The 15637-nt window shown below is 36.2% G+C and overlaps 1 protein-coding gene across 9 annotated transcripts in view; it reads right to left on the reverse strand.

Moving 5' to 3' along the window:
- Positions 1-15637, reverse strand: part of LOC5572048 (F-actin-uncapping protein LRRC16A) — a 147385-nt gene that overhangs the window by 62525 nt on the left and 69223 nt on the right. For all 9 annotated transcript variants that reach the window (XM_021844262.1, XM_021844257.1, XM_021844260.1 and 6 more), the window contains 4 exons: positions 13351-13600; positions 13116-13291; positions 12895-13057; positions 12433-12504 (listed from right to left, as the gene is read on the reverse strand). In XM_021844262.1, coding sequence (XP_021699954.1) covers positions 12433-12504; positions 12895-13057; positions 13116-13291; positions 13351-13600 — 661 coding nt within the window. The remainder of the gene's footprint in view (positions 1-12432; positions 12505-12894; positions 13058-13115; positions 13292-13350; positions 13601-15637) is intronic.

Below are 15637 nucleotides of genomic sequence, written 5' to 3' on the forward strand. Positions count from 1 at the left end.
ACGTAATGACCAATAAATACTTTTAACAACAAAAAATGAAATTAACTAGAACTACTACTAAACAGTCAATTTTGTTAAGACTTGACGACAATTGACATTTAAGACTCTAATCTTACGTAAAAGACAGGAGTAATCAGAATAGCACTTGAATGACAAATTATTCAAAACTATTTCGACTAGACAGTATTAATAATGACACTACTATTTCAAACAAATTCTGATGGAGCTGCTGATTTTCACAATGCTTCCTTTTCTCAGAAGCAAGGGAATATGGGTATTTTTCAAAAACTACCACGTCACAATACTAATAAAAAAAACAGTGTTCATGTGGGCGCCATTGCCTAGTCCGTCTGAGTATTGGTCCTGGTAGAGGGGAAACTTGGCAAAAGCCAGACCGAGGGTTCAGCCTTGACAAGTTAAGCTGTCAGGCAGCTCCAACTGAACATCATACAAAAAAAAAAAATTTGACATGTTTCAAAACAGTCCCCAAAGGTGCATCATTATTAATTTGTAAACCAGCCAAGTACGTGTGGTGTATGCCACTCTTACATCGACAAATGTAATGAGAATAAGATTACAACAAAAAAAACGAGCATAGGCTCGGAGTCTTCGTACGTTGACTCTAGAACGAACAACACGTCTTTCTATCATTATCCATCAGAAATACCATTTTTCATTCTCCCTATAATAGGCAGTGAAATAACTTAAAATCTAATCTTATGTATTTAAAAGTGGCGACGAGTTGAAAACAAATCGCGTATGCGAATCTGGAGTGACGCAAATGTAGAAAGAGCATCCTATAATATCTGCCCAGCAGTATTTGATGTCGTTAGTTCAATTGAGCTATGAAACAAAAACTTCAAAACTACTAATTTGAACTTTAACACTTCATTTTTTGCAAAAAATAATAAAATACTAAAATCACTAGTAAGGCGAGCAAATACCTTCAAACTCTAATATATTGCTTATCTTGTTTATCAACTGATGAGATCGTTTTATGTCACGTTATAAATAACCAACATATTTAGGTTTACAATTTATTCATGACAGCGAAGGGGATATGTTTACATATTTGTTCAAATAATAATACGTTCCAAAATATTCAAATGCAACAAGCTTTATATTTGGATTAGTTTTACATAATAACACAAGATTCTTGAACTGATCGATACTATGAGTGTCTACTTTTCCTTTAGATACTGGGTGATATGAATAAAAAACTTTGAACTACTACTACTCAAAAACAAAATCCATAAAGTTTACTACACTTTTAGTATGAATAAAAAACTTTTCGAACATGTAGTACTTACTACTTTCGAACATGAGCAGTGACTGAAGCTGCACGTTAAGAAATTTCCATTCGGAGTGCAGAGTGATTTTGCACGTAAAGAACAATCTATTCAGAGTGACGCTTAAAATTAATACAATCATGCATATGAATAAAATGCATGGAATCTAATCGATTACGCGATAATTTGCACAAATCATGAAGGTGCTGTTATTTGACAAGATTTGTAGTGTAATTTTGCGATTAGTCTGGTATTCTCTTTATGTCTGTGATTTTATGATGATGGTACATCAAAGAATTTTCTGGGTGGTTTTCGGCCTTTCCCAACGCCATTTTTTTTTTTTTAATTTCTTTATTAGTATCATTCCAAACATTACATTCATTTCTTATATCTAGGTGTTCTGTGTTATTAGACAACACTATCATCCTAATTTGGTAAAACAAATTTAAGATTTAATTAACATTTTGTTAACAACATATTACATTTCATTTGCCGTAACAGTTCAGATTTTTTACAGGTGAGTTGATTTCACCTGCTTATAAGAGAAAAAAAAGGCTTTGAATATACTTAACCTAACTTAACCTAAACATATAACGCATTAATCGTGGCAATAGAAGATTGTAACGATTTTTGCCTGAAATTATTGATTATTTTATTTGACATTTGTTCCAATGTTTCAACATTGGATATTCTATGTAACTCATTGGTACTATACCAGGGAGGAAGCCTCAGAATCATTTTCAAAATTTTATTTTGAATTCTCTGCAGAGCTTTCTTCCTGGTATTACAACAGCTAGTCCATATTGGTACAGCATACAACATGGCTGGCCTGAAAATTTGTTTGAATATCAAAAGCTTGTTCTTAAGACAAAGCTTTGATTTTCTATTAATAAGGGGATAGAGACATTTTACATATTTGTTACATTTGGCTTGAATGCCCTCAATGTGATTTTTCGCCAGTGATTGATGATTTTTTAAATACTAGCTTAACATCTATGAAGAGACACAACATCTATGAAGCATATTGCCAATTCGAGTGACAATTAGAAGTTCGGCAATCAAAACTTCGGCGAAGTTCGGCATCGGCATTCTAATTTAGTGCTTCGCCGACGCATACGGAATGCCTTTGTCGGCGTAGCACTTCGGTAGAATGCCGACGCCGAACTTCGGTGAACTTTTGTTGGTGATATTGACAATTCGAGTGACAATTAGAAGTTCGGCAGTCAAAACTTCGGCGAAGTTCGGCGTCGGCATTCTAATTTGGTGCTTCGCCGACGCATAAGGATTGCCTTTGTCGGCGTAGCACTTCGGTAGAATGCCGACGCCGAACTTCGGCGAAATTTCAGTGATATTTCATTTCTCTTATGAACTTCGGTCTAAAGTTAATCTGAATGCACAATATTTCATTTGTCTAATGAACTTCGGTCTAAAGTTAATCTGAATGCACAATATTTTCTAGCACCAGTACTGAGATTCTGGTGAAATTGCGGTAGAATTTCGATGCTCCCCGTGTGTTTTCTTAACAGCATGTTGAATTCCGGAAGTTCTTAGTGTTTCTGTGATATTCTCGTTATTTTGGTGGGATTTCTGATAGTATCCTTGGAATGTCGAGATTTTTATGGAAATTGTAATGATTCCATTGGTAGTCGTTAGAATTCAATTCTTATCGATTTCACAAAAAATCCCATTGAAATCTATAAAATATTTCAAAACGTTTATATTAAAGCTTTGCATTGAAATACCAACGGAACTGGAGATCAACGGAATCTTAAAGGATTTTTTCAATAATTACAAAAATTGATTTTCAGAATTACAAATATTCACACAATAATTCGCAGGAATCCCACCGCAATCGCATATTCTTACAGAAATACCGTCTCAAAGATACCCACCGAATTCCAAGAGATTAATATTCCATCCATTTCCATCCCATTCCCACCCCAATTCTAGAGTTTTTACCAGATTCCTAATATTTCCGCAATATTCCTAGAATGGTATTTAAACTTCCAGAATTATCATAAAAAATCCCACATCCCTATCGGAATCTCAAAGTTCCTACAGGAATTCCGGAATTCAAAAGGTCAGAATTTACACGTAAATTTCAGAATTACATTATAAATATCTGAATTCCTACCGACATCCTAAAATTCCTAGAAAATAACATAATTATCGTAATGCCAGAATTCACACGGATATTACAAATTGCTACTGCCGGTAATCTTACCGGAATCTCAGAATTGGTGGGGCGAATGTTGTCGTAACCTCAGAATTCCTAAGCAAAACTCAAAATACCTTCCGAAATATCAAAACTCATATCGTTTTCCTATGATTGTTACTCAAAAGTAAATTATTCCATTCAATTCCGCAGTCTCAAAGCATGTGTAGCAACCTCTGAAGCTAACTACCAGTAGCTTTGTAGTAAATGCTACCTTTATTCATAGCAATGCGTTGTTTGTAGTATGTTCGAAAGGTGTAGAAAGGAAAATGACACAAACATGTTCCACTCGTATTCCACATATAGCGTTTACTACCGAGAATGTAGTAAACTCAACTTTACTACATTTTATTCATACGGCCCACTGATAGATTACGTTTTGGTTTGATGTTGCAGGATTCGCATCATGAAAAATCTTAGAATCGTCATCAAAGGTGTCGTCATATTGAGTCTTCAGTCAAGTTTAGTACATATGAAAGAATTACTTTTTATATTATTTTATTCATTAATGAGAATTCCATTACTGATACACTGAGGGTAGTGCAACTAATCCTAAGTAGCATCATTAGGTTCCTTGTGCACGTATATTTGCTCTTGCAATAATACAGAAGCAGCAAGCGGACACGCTTTTCAATCCCATTGAATAACATATTGACAAGAGTGTGTTGCATTTAGTAATAGTAAAAACATTGAACGTGTTTATTAAATATTCAAAATTAGCTTTTACGAAATTTTAAAGTACTCTAGTTATGTCGACTTTTGATATATTTTTTTCTCAAACCAACTACGAAGATGCTTTACTACTAATCTTTTTAATGCTGAGTGTCAGTCTTTTATATATTTATAATGGATCATTGAATGTAGTTTTTGTCAGTGCTCACCGCATCAAAACAAAGGCGCCACTGTATATGGGATTTAACATTGTGACAGCATTGCTGTTCTGTCAAACACACAAGACTACGGTGGCGCTATCTATGCTTTCCATAGCGGCCGTTTTGGTTATTTTAATGATCCATTGTAAATTATGTACATCATTATAACAAAGCCATGTAGCTGTAATGTAAGCTCGAATTTAAATTAGTGAGTTCTGATTTTATCGAAGAAATGATATTAAATTTACAGAGAAGACGCTTGGATATCATATGTTTTGAATGTTTAATGTAAAGCTGATAGTTACTTTGCTGGTTAACAAATTAATAATGATGCACCGTTGGGGAATATTTAGAAGTATGTGAAATCCGCTCAAAACCTTCAAATTACGATAACTTTCGATTCCCTCGTTAGAATATTTTCAAATTCACGCAGAAGACAGTATTCAATATATCTTTCGAATGGTGGGTGTCAAATGCTTTTTAACTTTTTTTAGCGTTAATAACGGTTTCGGGCACACCGTGACACATATTGTGGCCAAATATGAGCTCAGTAGCTTTAAAAAAACACTTTCGTAGTAAATCAAAAGCAAAAGCTAAATTTTGTAAGTTTGAGTCCACCAGAAATTCTTTGAGAAATATCCCATGGAAATCTTCGATTAATATTCACACTTGTTCTTGAAAAGGGAATTCCCATCAGTGCACCAGTAATGCGGTAACACAAAGTAACCAAAGGATACTTAGCAACCATGATACATATCACCGCCAACCTAGCAAAGAAAATCAAATTTTGACTTCGCCTTCCTTGTTGAATATCTTACCGCATTTGGTGTTCCCGCATTTGATATTTGTATTTCAAACGCACACAGCAATACGTATAAACAATAAGTAATGTGAAGTATAACCTTAAATATTATTGTATTTGTAGAAAAGTTACATTAAAACGTTATAATGGCTTTTCAATAACTGTCAAGACTTACGAATTGCTAGAATTTCCGGACACCCTATACAATACCGATTGAGTTTTCAATCAAATTGGTTTAATACTCACAATTCAATCAATTATAATTAGTTTTTTAAGAGTAGAACATCCTGTTTCTGATTATTGTCAAGCGTTTACTGCAGTAAATTATTAAATGATCATAATAACACGTTATAGATTAAGTTCCCTGGCCAAGAACACAGGAATTGACGGTACCAAAGTAGAAGGTGTACCATAATAATATTCGTCTGTGAAACATATCACCTTACCAAAACATTGGCACACCTCTAACGGTTCATGATTTATCATGGAACGGCTGCATTCAGGCGGAGGATCTGCTAATATATTTCGGCATATTATCAGGTCCTCTTACAACGGTCCCTCCGTTCCGCCAGGGCTCATTAGTTACTTTTAAACCAGTGCTGGTTGTTGATGGTTCAGTTCGTTTCCTTTGTACTAATTAGTAATGATGGTTAGGTTTTGAAGCCAATGTGTGTTCAATCGTTTTATAATGCAACATTCTGTACCGAACCACCTTTGAGTTCGGACGCGCTTTCGTAGCGCTCTTGTAAATATTTTACGACTAGACTTCTGACCCCGGGCCCGCGCGCGTACCAGTCAGTATTTATTTTCTCTTTTTGACAACATAGCTCTGCGCACTTCTCGTGCTTAGCCAGTAATAGCAATTCAACTTTTTTTAACCCACGCCGCGCGTCAGCGTATCAAAGTAACTTTTTTACCTTTACCCCGCGTGCGCGTGTATTTTAACCATGCCGTGTGGTGTTACATCGTGCAGCATTAGTGACGACCGCTTTCTTTGGAGGTGTGAATACTGCAGCAAAAAATACCATTCAGCGTGCATCGGAGTGCAGCGTCATCGGGAGCACATTATCACCGCATTTATGGTGCCTATGTGTGCCGACTGCCAGGACATCTTACGGAAGGAAGCCGACGTGAGGAAACTACTTCACCAACAGGAACAACTTCTGGAAGCAATCCGCTCCCAAACTGATGTAAACCAACGAGTGGCCGCTGACATAAAAAAAATTTACTCAATGTCGGAACTTTTCGACAGCATTGAGCTGTTGCTAAATGACCTGAAAGAAACAGTAAACAATAATAACGGTCAAATTACAAGCACAGTCAGTCAGCACGTAAAGTCGTGTGACTCACGCATGCACTCCATAATTCATGAGTCCAACTTGGTGATGTCGCAAAAAATCGCCGAGCTTTTGGACAAACGGCTGACTAATGTCCACAAAGACATTCTACGGCTAACTGAAAAAACCGAGAATCTTTCGATCCTGAATAATGACCAAGCACTTTCAAAAAATAGTGCAGATTCACTTCAGGAAATTCTCGAGGAAATAAAATTTGTGTCAGCAACTATTTCTACGTCGAAAATAACTGAAAATCAATGCCCTCAAACGAGTTTGGAAGAGGAACTAGCAGAAAGTTTAGACAACAATCAGGTGTCTGAGCAATTACATCAAAATCACCAGCAAAACCAGCATCAACAACAATTACTTCAGACTACCAATCGACCTGAAAAGCAGCAGCATTTGAAAAAATCAAATCCACCCCATCTGGAAAATGGTAATAATGCCATCGCTGCTCTATTTGCTGAACGTCGAGCTAAGTTTTCCAATTCAAATGCAGCAGCTCAACTAAAAATTAACACCTCTCGATCTGGTTGGCGTACCTTAGGAAACAAACGGTGTTGGAGGCAGGATTGGTCTGCATACGACTTAAAGCAGACTAATCTACAGCTTCAGGAAAAAGCTGCCGAAAAAGCCAGACAAAGGAGAAAACGAAGAAAAGAACAGATCTCCCGAGTCAGTTATGAGCAAACCGTAGACAGTAGAGCTAAACCTAAACTACAAGAACGAAATCAGGGCTTGGTTTTAGACAAAGAACTGCTGGCGATCGCCAAAGCCAAATTTTCCAGTCCACCATCTACCACCGACCATCCTATTTCCGGTCTATCCGTCCCAAAGAAAATCAACTTCAGAAAGGGTGAAACTATAAACCCTTATCGGGCGGAAAAGCAGAGCCAGCATTCACACAATACAGCATTTGGGAATGAAGCTGCCACACCTCCATTACCGAGCATTAACCGTCAGCCACAACAACCATCAAACCAACACCAAATAATTCAACCTACATGTAACAACACTCTAAATGGAGCTAATGCTAACCAGCATGACCATCACCAACAGCAGCAGCAACAACAACATCAGCTGCCAAATCCGGACAGCCAATTCGAATTAGACCCGATGAGACCTCCTATCGTTCGTCTAACTCAGCAATCTACGGAGGGTGATGGCCGCTTCCTTAAGGCAAGACTTCGTGATCCCAACATCATGAAGATCGTCCGGCTGTACCTGGCATACATGAAGGACCAGTCTGCAAATATCTGCATCGATGGCAACACACCAACTAGCATCAAGATGGTACTTGCGTCGGAAGGATTGCCAACGGATCCCCATCATCTTCTTCGAATTTTTGCGGACGTACACCAGGAATATGGAGTTGGCCCAGCTGAAGCAGCAGCGGATCTGGAGGCGTATCGTCGGTATCTATCGAGTGAGCGTACTAACCGACTTCAGCAATTGCGGGAGAATTCGCATAAATTCTTCTCTCCCCCACCAGGACCATCAAATTTTCGCAAGTAAGGACGCCCACTTCCACGGAAGAACATAGTATAATTTTATCAAACGACGTGCCTCCAAAAACTTCTTTGCAATGTAAACAGAGTGTGGCTGAAATCTTGATATACTGTCAGAATTTCAATCGCATGAAAAGCCCAGCAAAAATGAAGGAAATCTATAAAAACATTTTAGGCTCATCCTTTTCGGTTATTCTGGCAACTAAAACAAGCTGGGATGAAAGCGTAAAAAGCGAAGAAGTCTTTGGAAGCGGCTTCAACGTATTCAGAGGCGACCGGAATTGTTCAGAGTCCGGAAGAAAATCAGGCGGGGGAGTACTCGTTGCTCTTTCAACTGATTTTAATTCTGAAATTATTAATACGCAAAATTTTAAAGAATTCGAACAGGTCTGGGTAAAGTCACACATAGCAGGTGAAACACACTTGTTTGCCTCAGTGTATTTTCCACCTGACCATGCACATAAAGGCACGTATGAAAATTTCTTACAATGTGCCGAACAAATTTTATCACAACTCCCCCCAGAGGTTAAAGTTCACATCTATGGTGATTTTAACCAACGCAATGCTGAATTCATTCGGGACTCTGAAAATGATTCGTTGGGGACAATGAAACATTGCAGTTTATTTTCGATAAAACCGCAAATTTAGGACTAAACCAAATTAATCATATTAAAAACAGACAAAACTGTTATTTGGATTTCTTATTGACAAACATTTACGAAGATTTCTGTGTAACTGAGTCATTGAATCCATTATGGAAAAATGAAGCGTTTCACACAGCAATCGAATATTCCCTATTCATCCATAAAAATGCAAGACCCAACGACTATGAATACGAGGAAGCCTTTGAATACAAATCAGCAGACTATGAAAAAATTAAATGTAGATTAAATAGTGTTAATTGGCAAGAAATAATCAGAAATGAAGGAAATATTGAAACTGCTGCATACACATTCAATGAAATTGTACTAGAAATCATAAAACAAGAAATTCCTTCCAAAAAAATACGGCGAAACCTCAGTACAAAAAATCCAATATGGTATAACAACCACATAAAAAATCTGAAAAATCGGAAGCAAGAGGCACACAAAATTTATAAGAAACACCAGAAAGATGAAAACTTAGCAAAATATTTGGACATTTGCAATCAATTGAATCTTGCCATCAGTGATGCTTTTGAAGAATACAATTCAAAAACTGAACTTGAAATAAAGTCCTGTCCAAAGAACTTTTTCAATTACGTAAAAACACAACTAAAATCTGACAATTTTCCATCCGTTATGCACCTTGATGAAAATGTGGGTGACAACTCAGAATAAATTTGCAATCTATATGCAAATTTTTTCCAAGAAATCTATACTACATTTTCGGAAGAAGACCGCGATCGCAATTATTTTGCGTTTTATCCGGAATTTTCTAGAGATATTGGTGTAAATCAAATCCATGTGCGGGAAATTTCAGACGCTCTAATGAATTTGGACGCTTCAAAAGGTCCCGGCCCTGACACGATTCCACCAATATTTATGAAATATTTAGCAAAAGAACTTACAGCGCCATTGTTTTGGTTTAATAAATCCCTTGAATCCGGAATCTTCCCAAAAATATGGAAAAGCTCCTTTTTAGTGCCTATCTTTAAATCTGGCCAAAAATCTGACATACGTAAGTATCGTGGTATTGCCATTATCTCTTGTATTCCAAAACTTTTCGAGTCAATTGTCAACGAAAAACTATTTCTTCAAATCAAAAATAGAATTACTGACACACAACATGGCTTCTTTAAAGGTCGCTCGACCTCAACAAATTTACTTCAATTTGTTGACTATTCATTTAATGCAATGGACAATGGAAACCACGTAGAAGCTCTTTATACGGACTTTAGCAAGGCATTTGATCGCATAGACATACCAATGCTACTTTTCAAACTAAGAAAAATTGGAATCGAGCCAAGACTGCTGAAATGGCTTGAATCGTATTTAACTGACCGCCAACAAATAATAAAATTCAAAGGAAACAAATCAAAACCAATTCAAGTCACTTCGGGTGTCCCTCAAGGCTCTCATTTGGGACCTCTTCTTTTTATTATGTATGTAAACGACATTTCCTTCATTTTCAATAAACTCAAAGTGTTAATTTATGCCGATGACATGAAGCTCTACCTGGAAATAAGAAATGAAGAAGACATCAATGTATTCCGCAATGAAATAGAAAAATTCTACATATGGTGCAAAAAAAGCCTATTAGAACTGAATGTAAAAAAATGCAATTTAATATCATTTAGCAGAAAAAGAACAACACCACAAATTTCAATTTAATCAGGAAATCAAAATGTGGAAAAATGTGAAAGAGTAAGGGACTTAGGAGTAATCTTAGACTCTAAGCTTTCTTTCGTAGACCACTACAATACAATAATTCACAGGGCTAATAACATGCTAGGGTTCATAAAACGCTTCTGCTACAACTTTCATGACCCATACACAATTAAAACTCTATATATTGCATATGTAAGATCAATCATGGAATACTGCAGCATTGTATGGTCTCCTTTCTCAATGACACACGAAGAAAGATTAGAATCTGTACAAAAACAATTTCTACTATATGCTCTTCGTAAATTAGGTTGGACATCATTTCCACTTCCACCCTACAAAGCACGCTGCATGCTTATTGACATACAAACTTTGAAAGAGCGGCGTGAAATCGCAAGAGTTTCATTTGTAAATGATATCGTTTCGCAACGTATTGATTCTACAGAAATCTTATCAAAATTAAATTTCTACGCTCCTTCTAGGCAACTACGAAATCGTAACTTATTCTTGACAAATCATCATCGAACAAATTATGCCAAAAACGGGCCTCTAAATCAAATGATGGCCATTTACAATCAACATTGCGAAACTATTGACTTTACCATGTCTCGGCAAAATCTAAAAACATACTTCAAATCTATTAGAAATCGCAACACATAAAATAAAACCAAATGAAATAAACATTACTTACGCTACACTTTTTTTTTTCAATATTTTTTATAAATTTCATAATTTTAGTATTAAGAAATAAAACAAAAATATGTATATGTAAAATGTACTAGTCTACGTCGTTTGACGAAATAAATAAATAAATAAGAATGTGTGTTTGGTGAAACTCTGCGTTACACTCGTCGTTATAAAATTAGTGATTATGAGGGTGCTAATAATGATGTTTGAAAAAATGCATTGTGATGAAAATTTGAAAATGGCATTGGAAGTGATTGTGATAGTTTTGTAAATATACAAATAATAATTATATTAACCCTACTAGTTTAACAATGGCCGTAATATATTTTGAAATCATTTCTTTGAAGATAAACACTATGGCCTAGTTCTTCACACATGTATGATACAAGTGTTTATAATGACAGTGAGTGCAGAAGAATGGATCGAAGTGATTTGCTTTAATGTAACTTTATTGATCGTAGTGCTAAATTTTAGTTTGAATAATAATGACTCTACAGCAACATAAACAATAAAAAATTAAATTGAATATCTTTTAATTACTTAGTAATGATAACAGATGGTAAATGATAATAACAATGAATTTATATGAAAATGGTGTGATGTAATTTTGATGAAAATTTGTTGTTTGTGATAGTGAAAAGTGATACACCTAATGGATAATATATCTGAAGTGTTTTGCGAAAGTTGATGAGTGATATTCGGTGGTATACGCGATAGTGTCGATAGTGAGTGATGAAATTAAATGGGGAATGAGGACTTTTTAATAAAACTATTTCGTTCTTCACTTTAACCACTATAGTAGCATTTCGGGCCTTATCATAGTTTGATAGTAGTCTGAACTATCAGACTGCAAAGCTACGGTAAGAGCTGATTGCTGCTAGGGTACACAGTGACCGCAATAGAGGCTTATAAAAGCAAATGCTGGGAAGGAGCTTAGGGCAGATTAAAAGTGCCAGTACTACCCCTATCGCTACTGACAAAAAAAATAGCACGATATAATTAGCACTGTATGTACTGTACAACAATATAGATTAGCACTGTATGTTGCATGTTACCCCACATCAGTTGTAGCATGAAAAACGTATATTTTTCGTCTTTCATGATCCCAGAACACCAAATACTGATAAAAATAATACCTCGTGGTATTCTTAACGTGGCGATTAAGATACCAGATGGTTTTATCTCATCTGAGTCCTTTAATTTTCCATCCACATTGCTTTGAAGTTGACAAGTGTTGCAAGTTACCTCGTTTGAGAGTACGTTTCTTGTAACGAATAAATCGATCATATATGTACCTACTATAAGTATAAATGATGAAAATGTTACGTATGTTCGGCTGCGTAAGAATGGATTGTTTGGATAATAACACAATGAACGAATATATTTAAAAAAAAACCGTGTTGTTTGTAAACTTACTGTCGGGGAATCCAATCCTAGCTTTGGTAAATCTAAGCCCCGCATCTCAAACTGGCCACCTATATCGGAGTCCTGAAAAAAAGATCGCATGAATGACAAAATGGTGATATGGTGAAGAAGCATCGAAACCCCACTTAGAATTATCAGGAGCACAATTCTAAAGAACCAAACTCCAAAAACGCACTGAAAATTTGACCGATTGTTGCTGGTGATGACCTGGTCATCATAACCAATTGATCAAATGTTAAGTGTGATCATTTTTCGGTTTTCTAGATTTATGCTTTTGAAAATTGCATGTGTGGTTTCGATTTATATGCACAAGGACAAATATATTCGAGTAACATTGGACTAGAGGATAAACACCTGTTTATTTTTTTTTAATTTCTTAGCTCTATGTAAAAGCAGATGTTTGACAGCTTGTGCAAACCTAATAAAATATTCAACACCGTAAATTACAACTACCTGACTAGAACGGCTTCTCTTTGTGTCTGGAGTTTGGGGATCTTCGATAAAACTGTGTGGTGAATCGGATAAGCAAAGTCCTTTTTTGTAACGAGTTAGTGCCTCTAATACTTCATCAGTAGCTCGATCCGATATCATACTGGCCATTGACTGTTCCAACTCACTGGGTATAACACAAAACACAATTAATGTGCTATTTTTCACGTAGACATATTATTTACCTGATTCGATTCATGATTTCACCACCTGCATTATTCACTAAACAGTTCTGCAAGAATTCCTCTGAAATTACAAACTTTTCTTCACAGCCTTTTCGGAGCTCTGTTATCACCATTTGGTTGCCTAATGTTATGGGACACTGTTCAATACCCGTTCGTAACATGGTTTCCATTGTTTCCTAAAGTTAATAGAATGCATTATTATAGTTATAATAGTTGATAATATTGTTATATTGACCTTAAGATAAAGTTTTATAGCTGAATGGAGTTCGGCTTTTAGTTTGCTCAAGCGCACTTCTATATGATGAGGATCACATCGCACAGCATCTTGCAACTTTGGGAGTAGTTGCTTACAATTTTCGGCATCTCCCAAAAGTCTCGTCAAATTGGTTTCACATCCTTGACGCAACGACATTGTTTCTTGGGTTTCCGTTACCAACTTGTCCAAAATTTGATGCGTAGCAGACATAAGAAAGCCATGTTGCAATCTATAGAACAAAATTGTTTTTTGGTTAGAACTACATCAACAAAAAATAAATACATTTGCATTTTTTTAGTGAAATTATTTTTGTATTTCAGATATAACTTGAATTTGGTGGGCCATTTCAAAACATTTCTAATGGAATCAAATTTTGGACAAAAAATTTAAACGATTTAAGTATCTCAAAATATGACTAACAAGCAGTGTTCCTGCTATACTCATCGCCTAAATTTTCACATTTCTCGCCATATCATGTTGCCCTTCTGATATTTATCAAGTAGAGTGAGAAGGTGAAACTTTTTAAATTGCTCGAAGCCCGACGGAGATATATAGGGTAGGTGTACCAGTTATGGTCATAGTGGTTCCCTATTTCGCCATACGTGATATCTTTCAGAATGCCTTCACATTTTGAAAAATCTTTTGTGTTTTAGCAGTAAAATAAAGGATAAATCTTGATGTTTAACCTTCGGGCTGTCGCGTTGTTGTACTTTGTACAACAGTTGTAATTTATATGCTATCATTTTGCAACAAAGATGTCTATCGACACCAAACTAAAATGTATTCCTCAAAAATCTTCTTAAGAACAATACTCGACAGTTTTTATTTGCAGTGTGGCCCTTTATAATACGGTAAAATCAACAAATGTACATGGAAGTCGCATAATAATGAACGCACTATGTACGGTTCGAGGACACCACAGTTTGAAATCGTCATATCTTAAAATCCAGATAATATAGAAACTTGGGGTCTTTATAAAAGTCATTCTGGAGGTGAAGCGCTATCTGATGGTACCTCATTTAATTCGAAATTTGACCGCTAGGTGGCACTAGTGGGCATGGAAGCTTTAATTTTGTTTTGCAGATATTTCAGGATCCTGACTATTTAGATGGATGTCGTCTTCGGCAAAGTTGTTTGGTAAGTTAAGTACTATCATTTTTCGAGCTAGTTGATTCAAAATTTTGCCACTAGGCGGCGCTAGTGAGCATGAAACTTTTGTTTGCAGATATCTCAGGAGCCTGACCACTTAGAAAGATAGTGTCTTCGGCAAAGTAGTTCAGTAGCTCAAGGGCTATCATTATTTGAGCCAAGTAATAGGGTATTTTGCTACCAGGCGGCGCTAGTGCGCATGAAATTTTGTTTTGCGGATACTGCAGGATCTCGACTTTTTAGACAGGCGCCTTCGGCAAAGTTGTTCAGAAGCTCCGGGATTATCATTATTTTGCAAAATCTCAAACTTTAAGGATTAAACAAAGAAAGAATTTGAGCTACTGAACAACTCTGCCGAAGACACCATCTTTCTAAGTGATCAGGCTGCTGAGATATTTGCGAAACAAATGTTTTATGCTCACTAGCGCCGCCTAGTGGCACAATTTTGAATCCACTAGCTCATACAATGTTAGTCCTTGAGTTACCGAACAACTTTGCCGAAGACGTAATCTTTCTAAGTGGTCAGGATCATGAGATCTGAGAAACAAAAGTTTCATGCTCACTAGCGCCGCCTAGTGGCAAAATCCCGAATTTCTTGGCTATAATAAAAATAGCCCTTAAGCTACTGAACAATTTTGCCGAAGGCGTCATCTTTCTAAGTGGTCAGACTCCTGGGATATTCGCTAGACCAAGGGTGTTGTACAAAGTACAACGCGCGACTACTCGCGTTACAAAAATTCGCGCGACGACCGAAAGGTTAAACATTCAAAAAGATTAAAAATGTATGTATGTAAAATCAAGGCGGGTTCACTCACAATGAGAGGAGTTCCAATAAATTGGTCAGATGAAGTTAAGTATCTAGGTCTCATGCTAGATAAAAACTTAACTTACAAAAATCATATTGAGGGCATTCAAGCCAAATATAAAATGTATGTGTGTCCACTTATTAATAGAAAATTGAAACTATGTCTTAAAAATTAATGTTGAATAATTAAGAAAGGCGGGTTTACTACAGAATACAATGAACACAACTGGGACAAAATAGCGGAGGATTATTAAAGCAACGATAGAACGAGAATGAAAATGAAACGCTCATGTAGACGAGACAAACGAGCGT

The sequence above is a fragment of the Aedes aegypti genome, chromosome 2 (genome assembly GCF_002204515.2).
Source record: "Aedes aegypti strain LVP_AGWG chromosome 2, AaegL5.0 Primary Assembly, whole genome shotgun sequence".
Classification (NCBI taxonomy): Eukaryota; Metazoa; Arthropoda; class Insecta; order Diptera; family Culicidae; genus Aedes; species Aedes aegypti.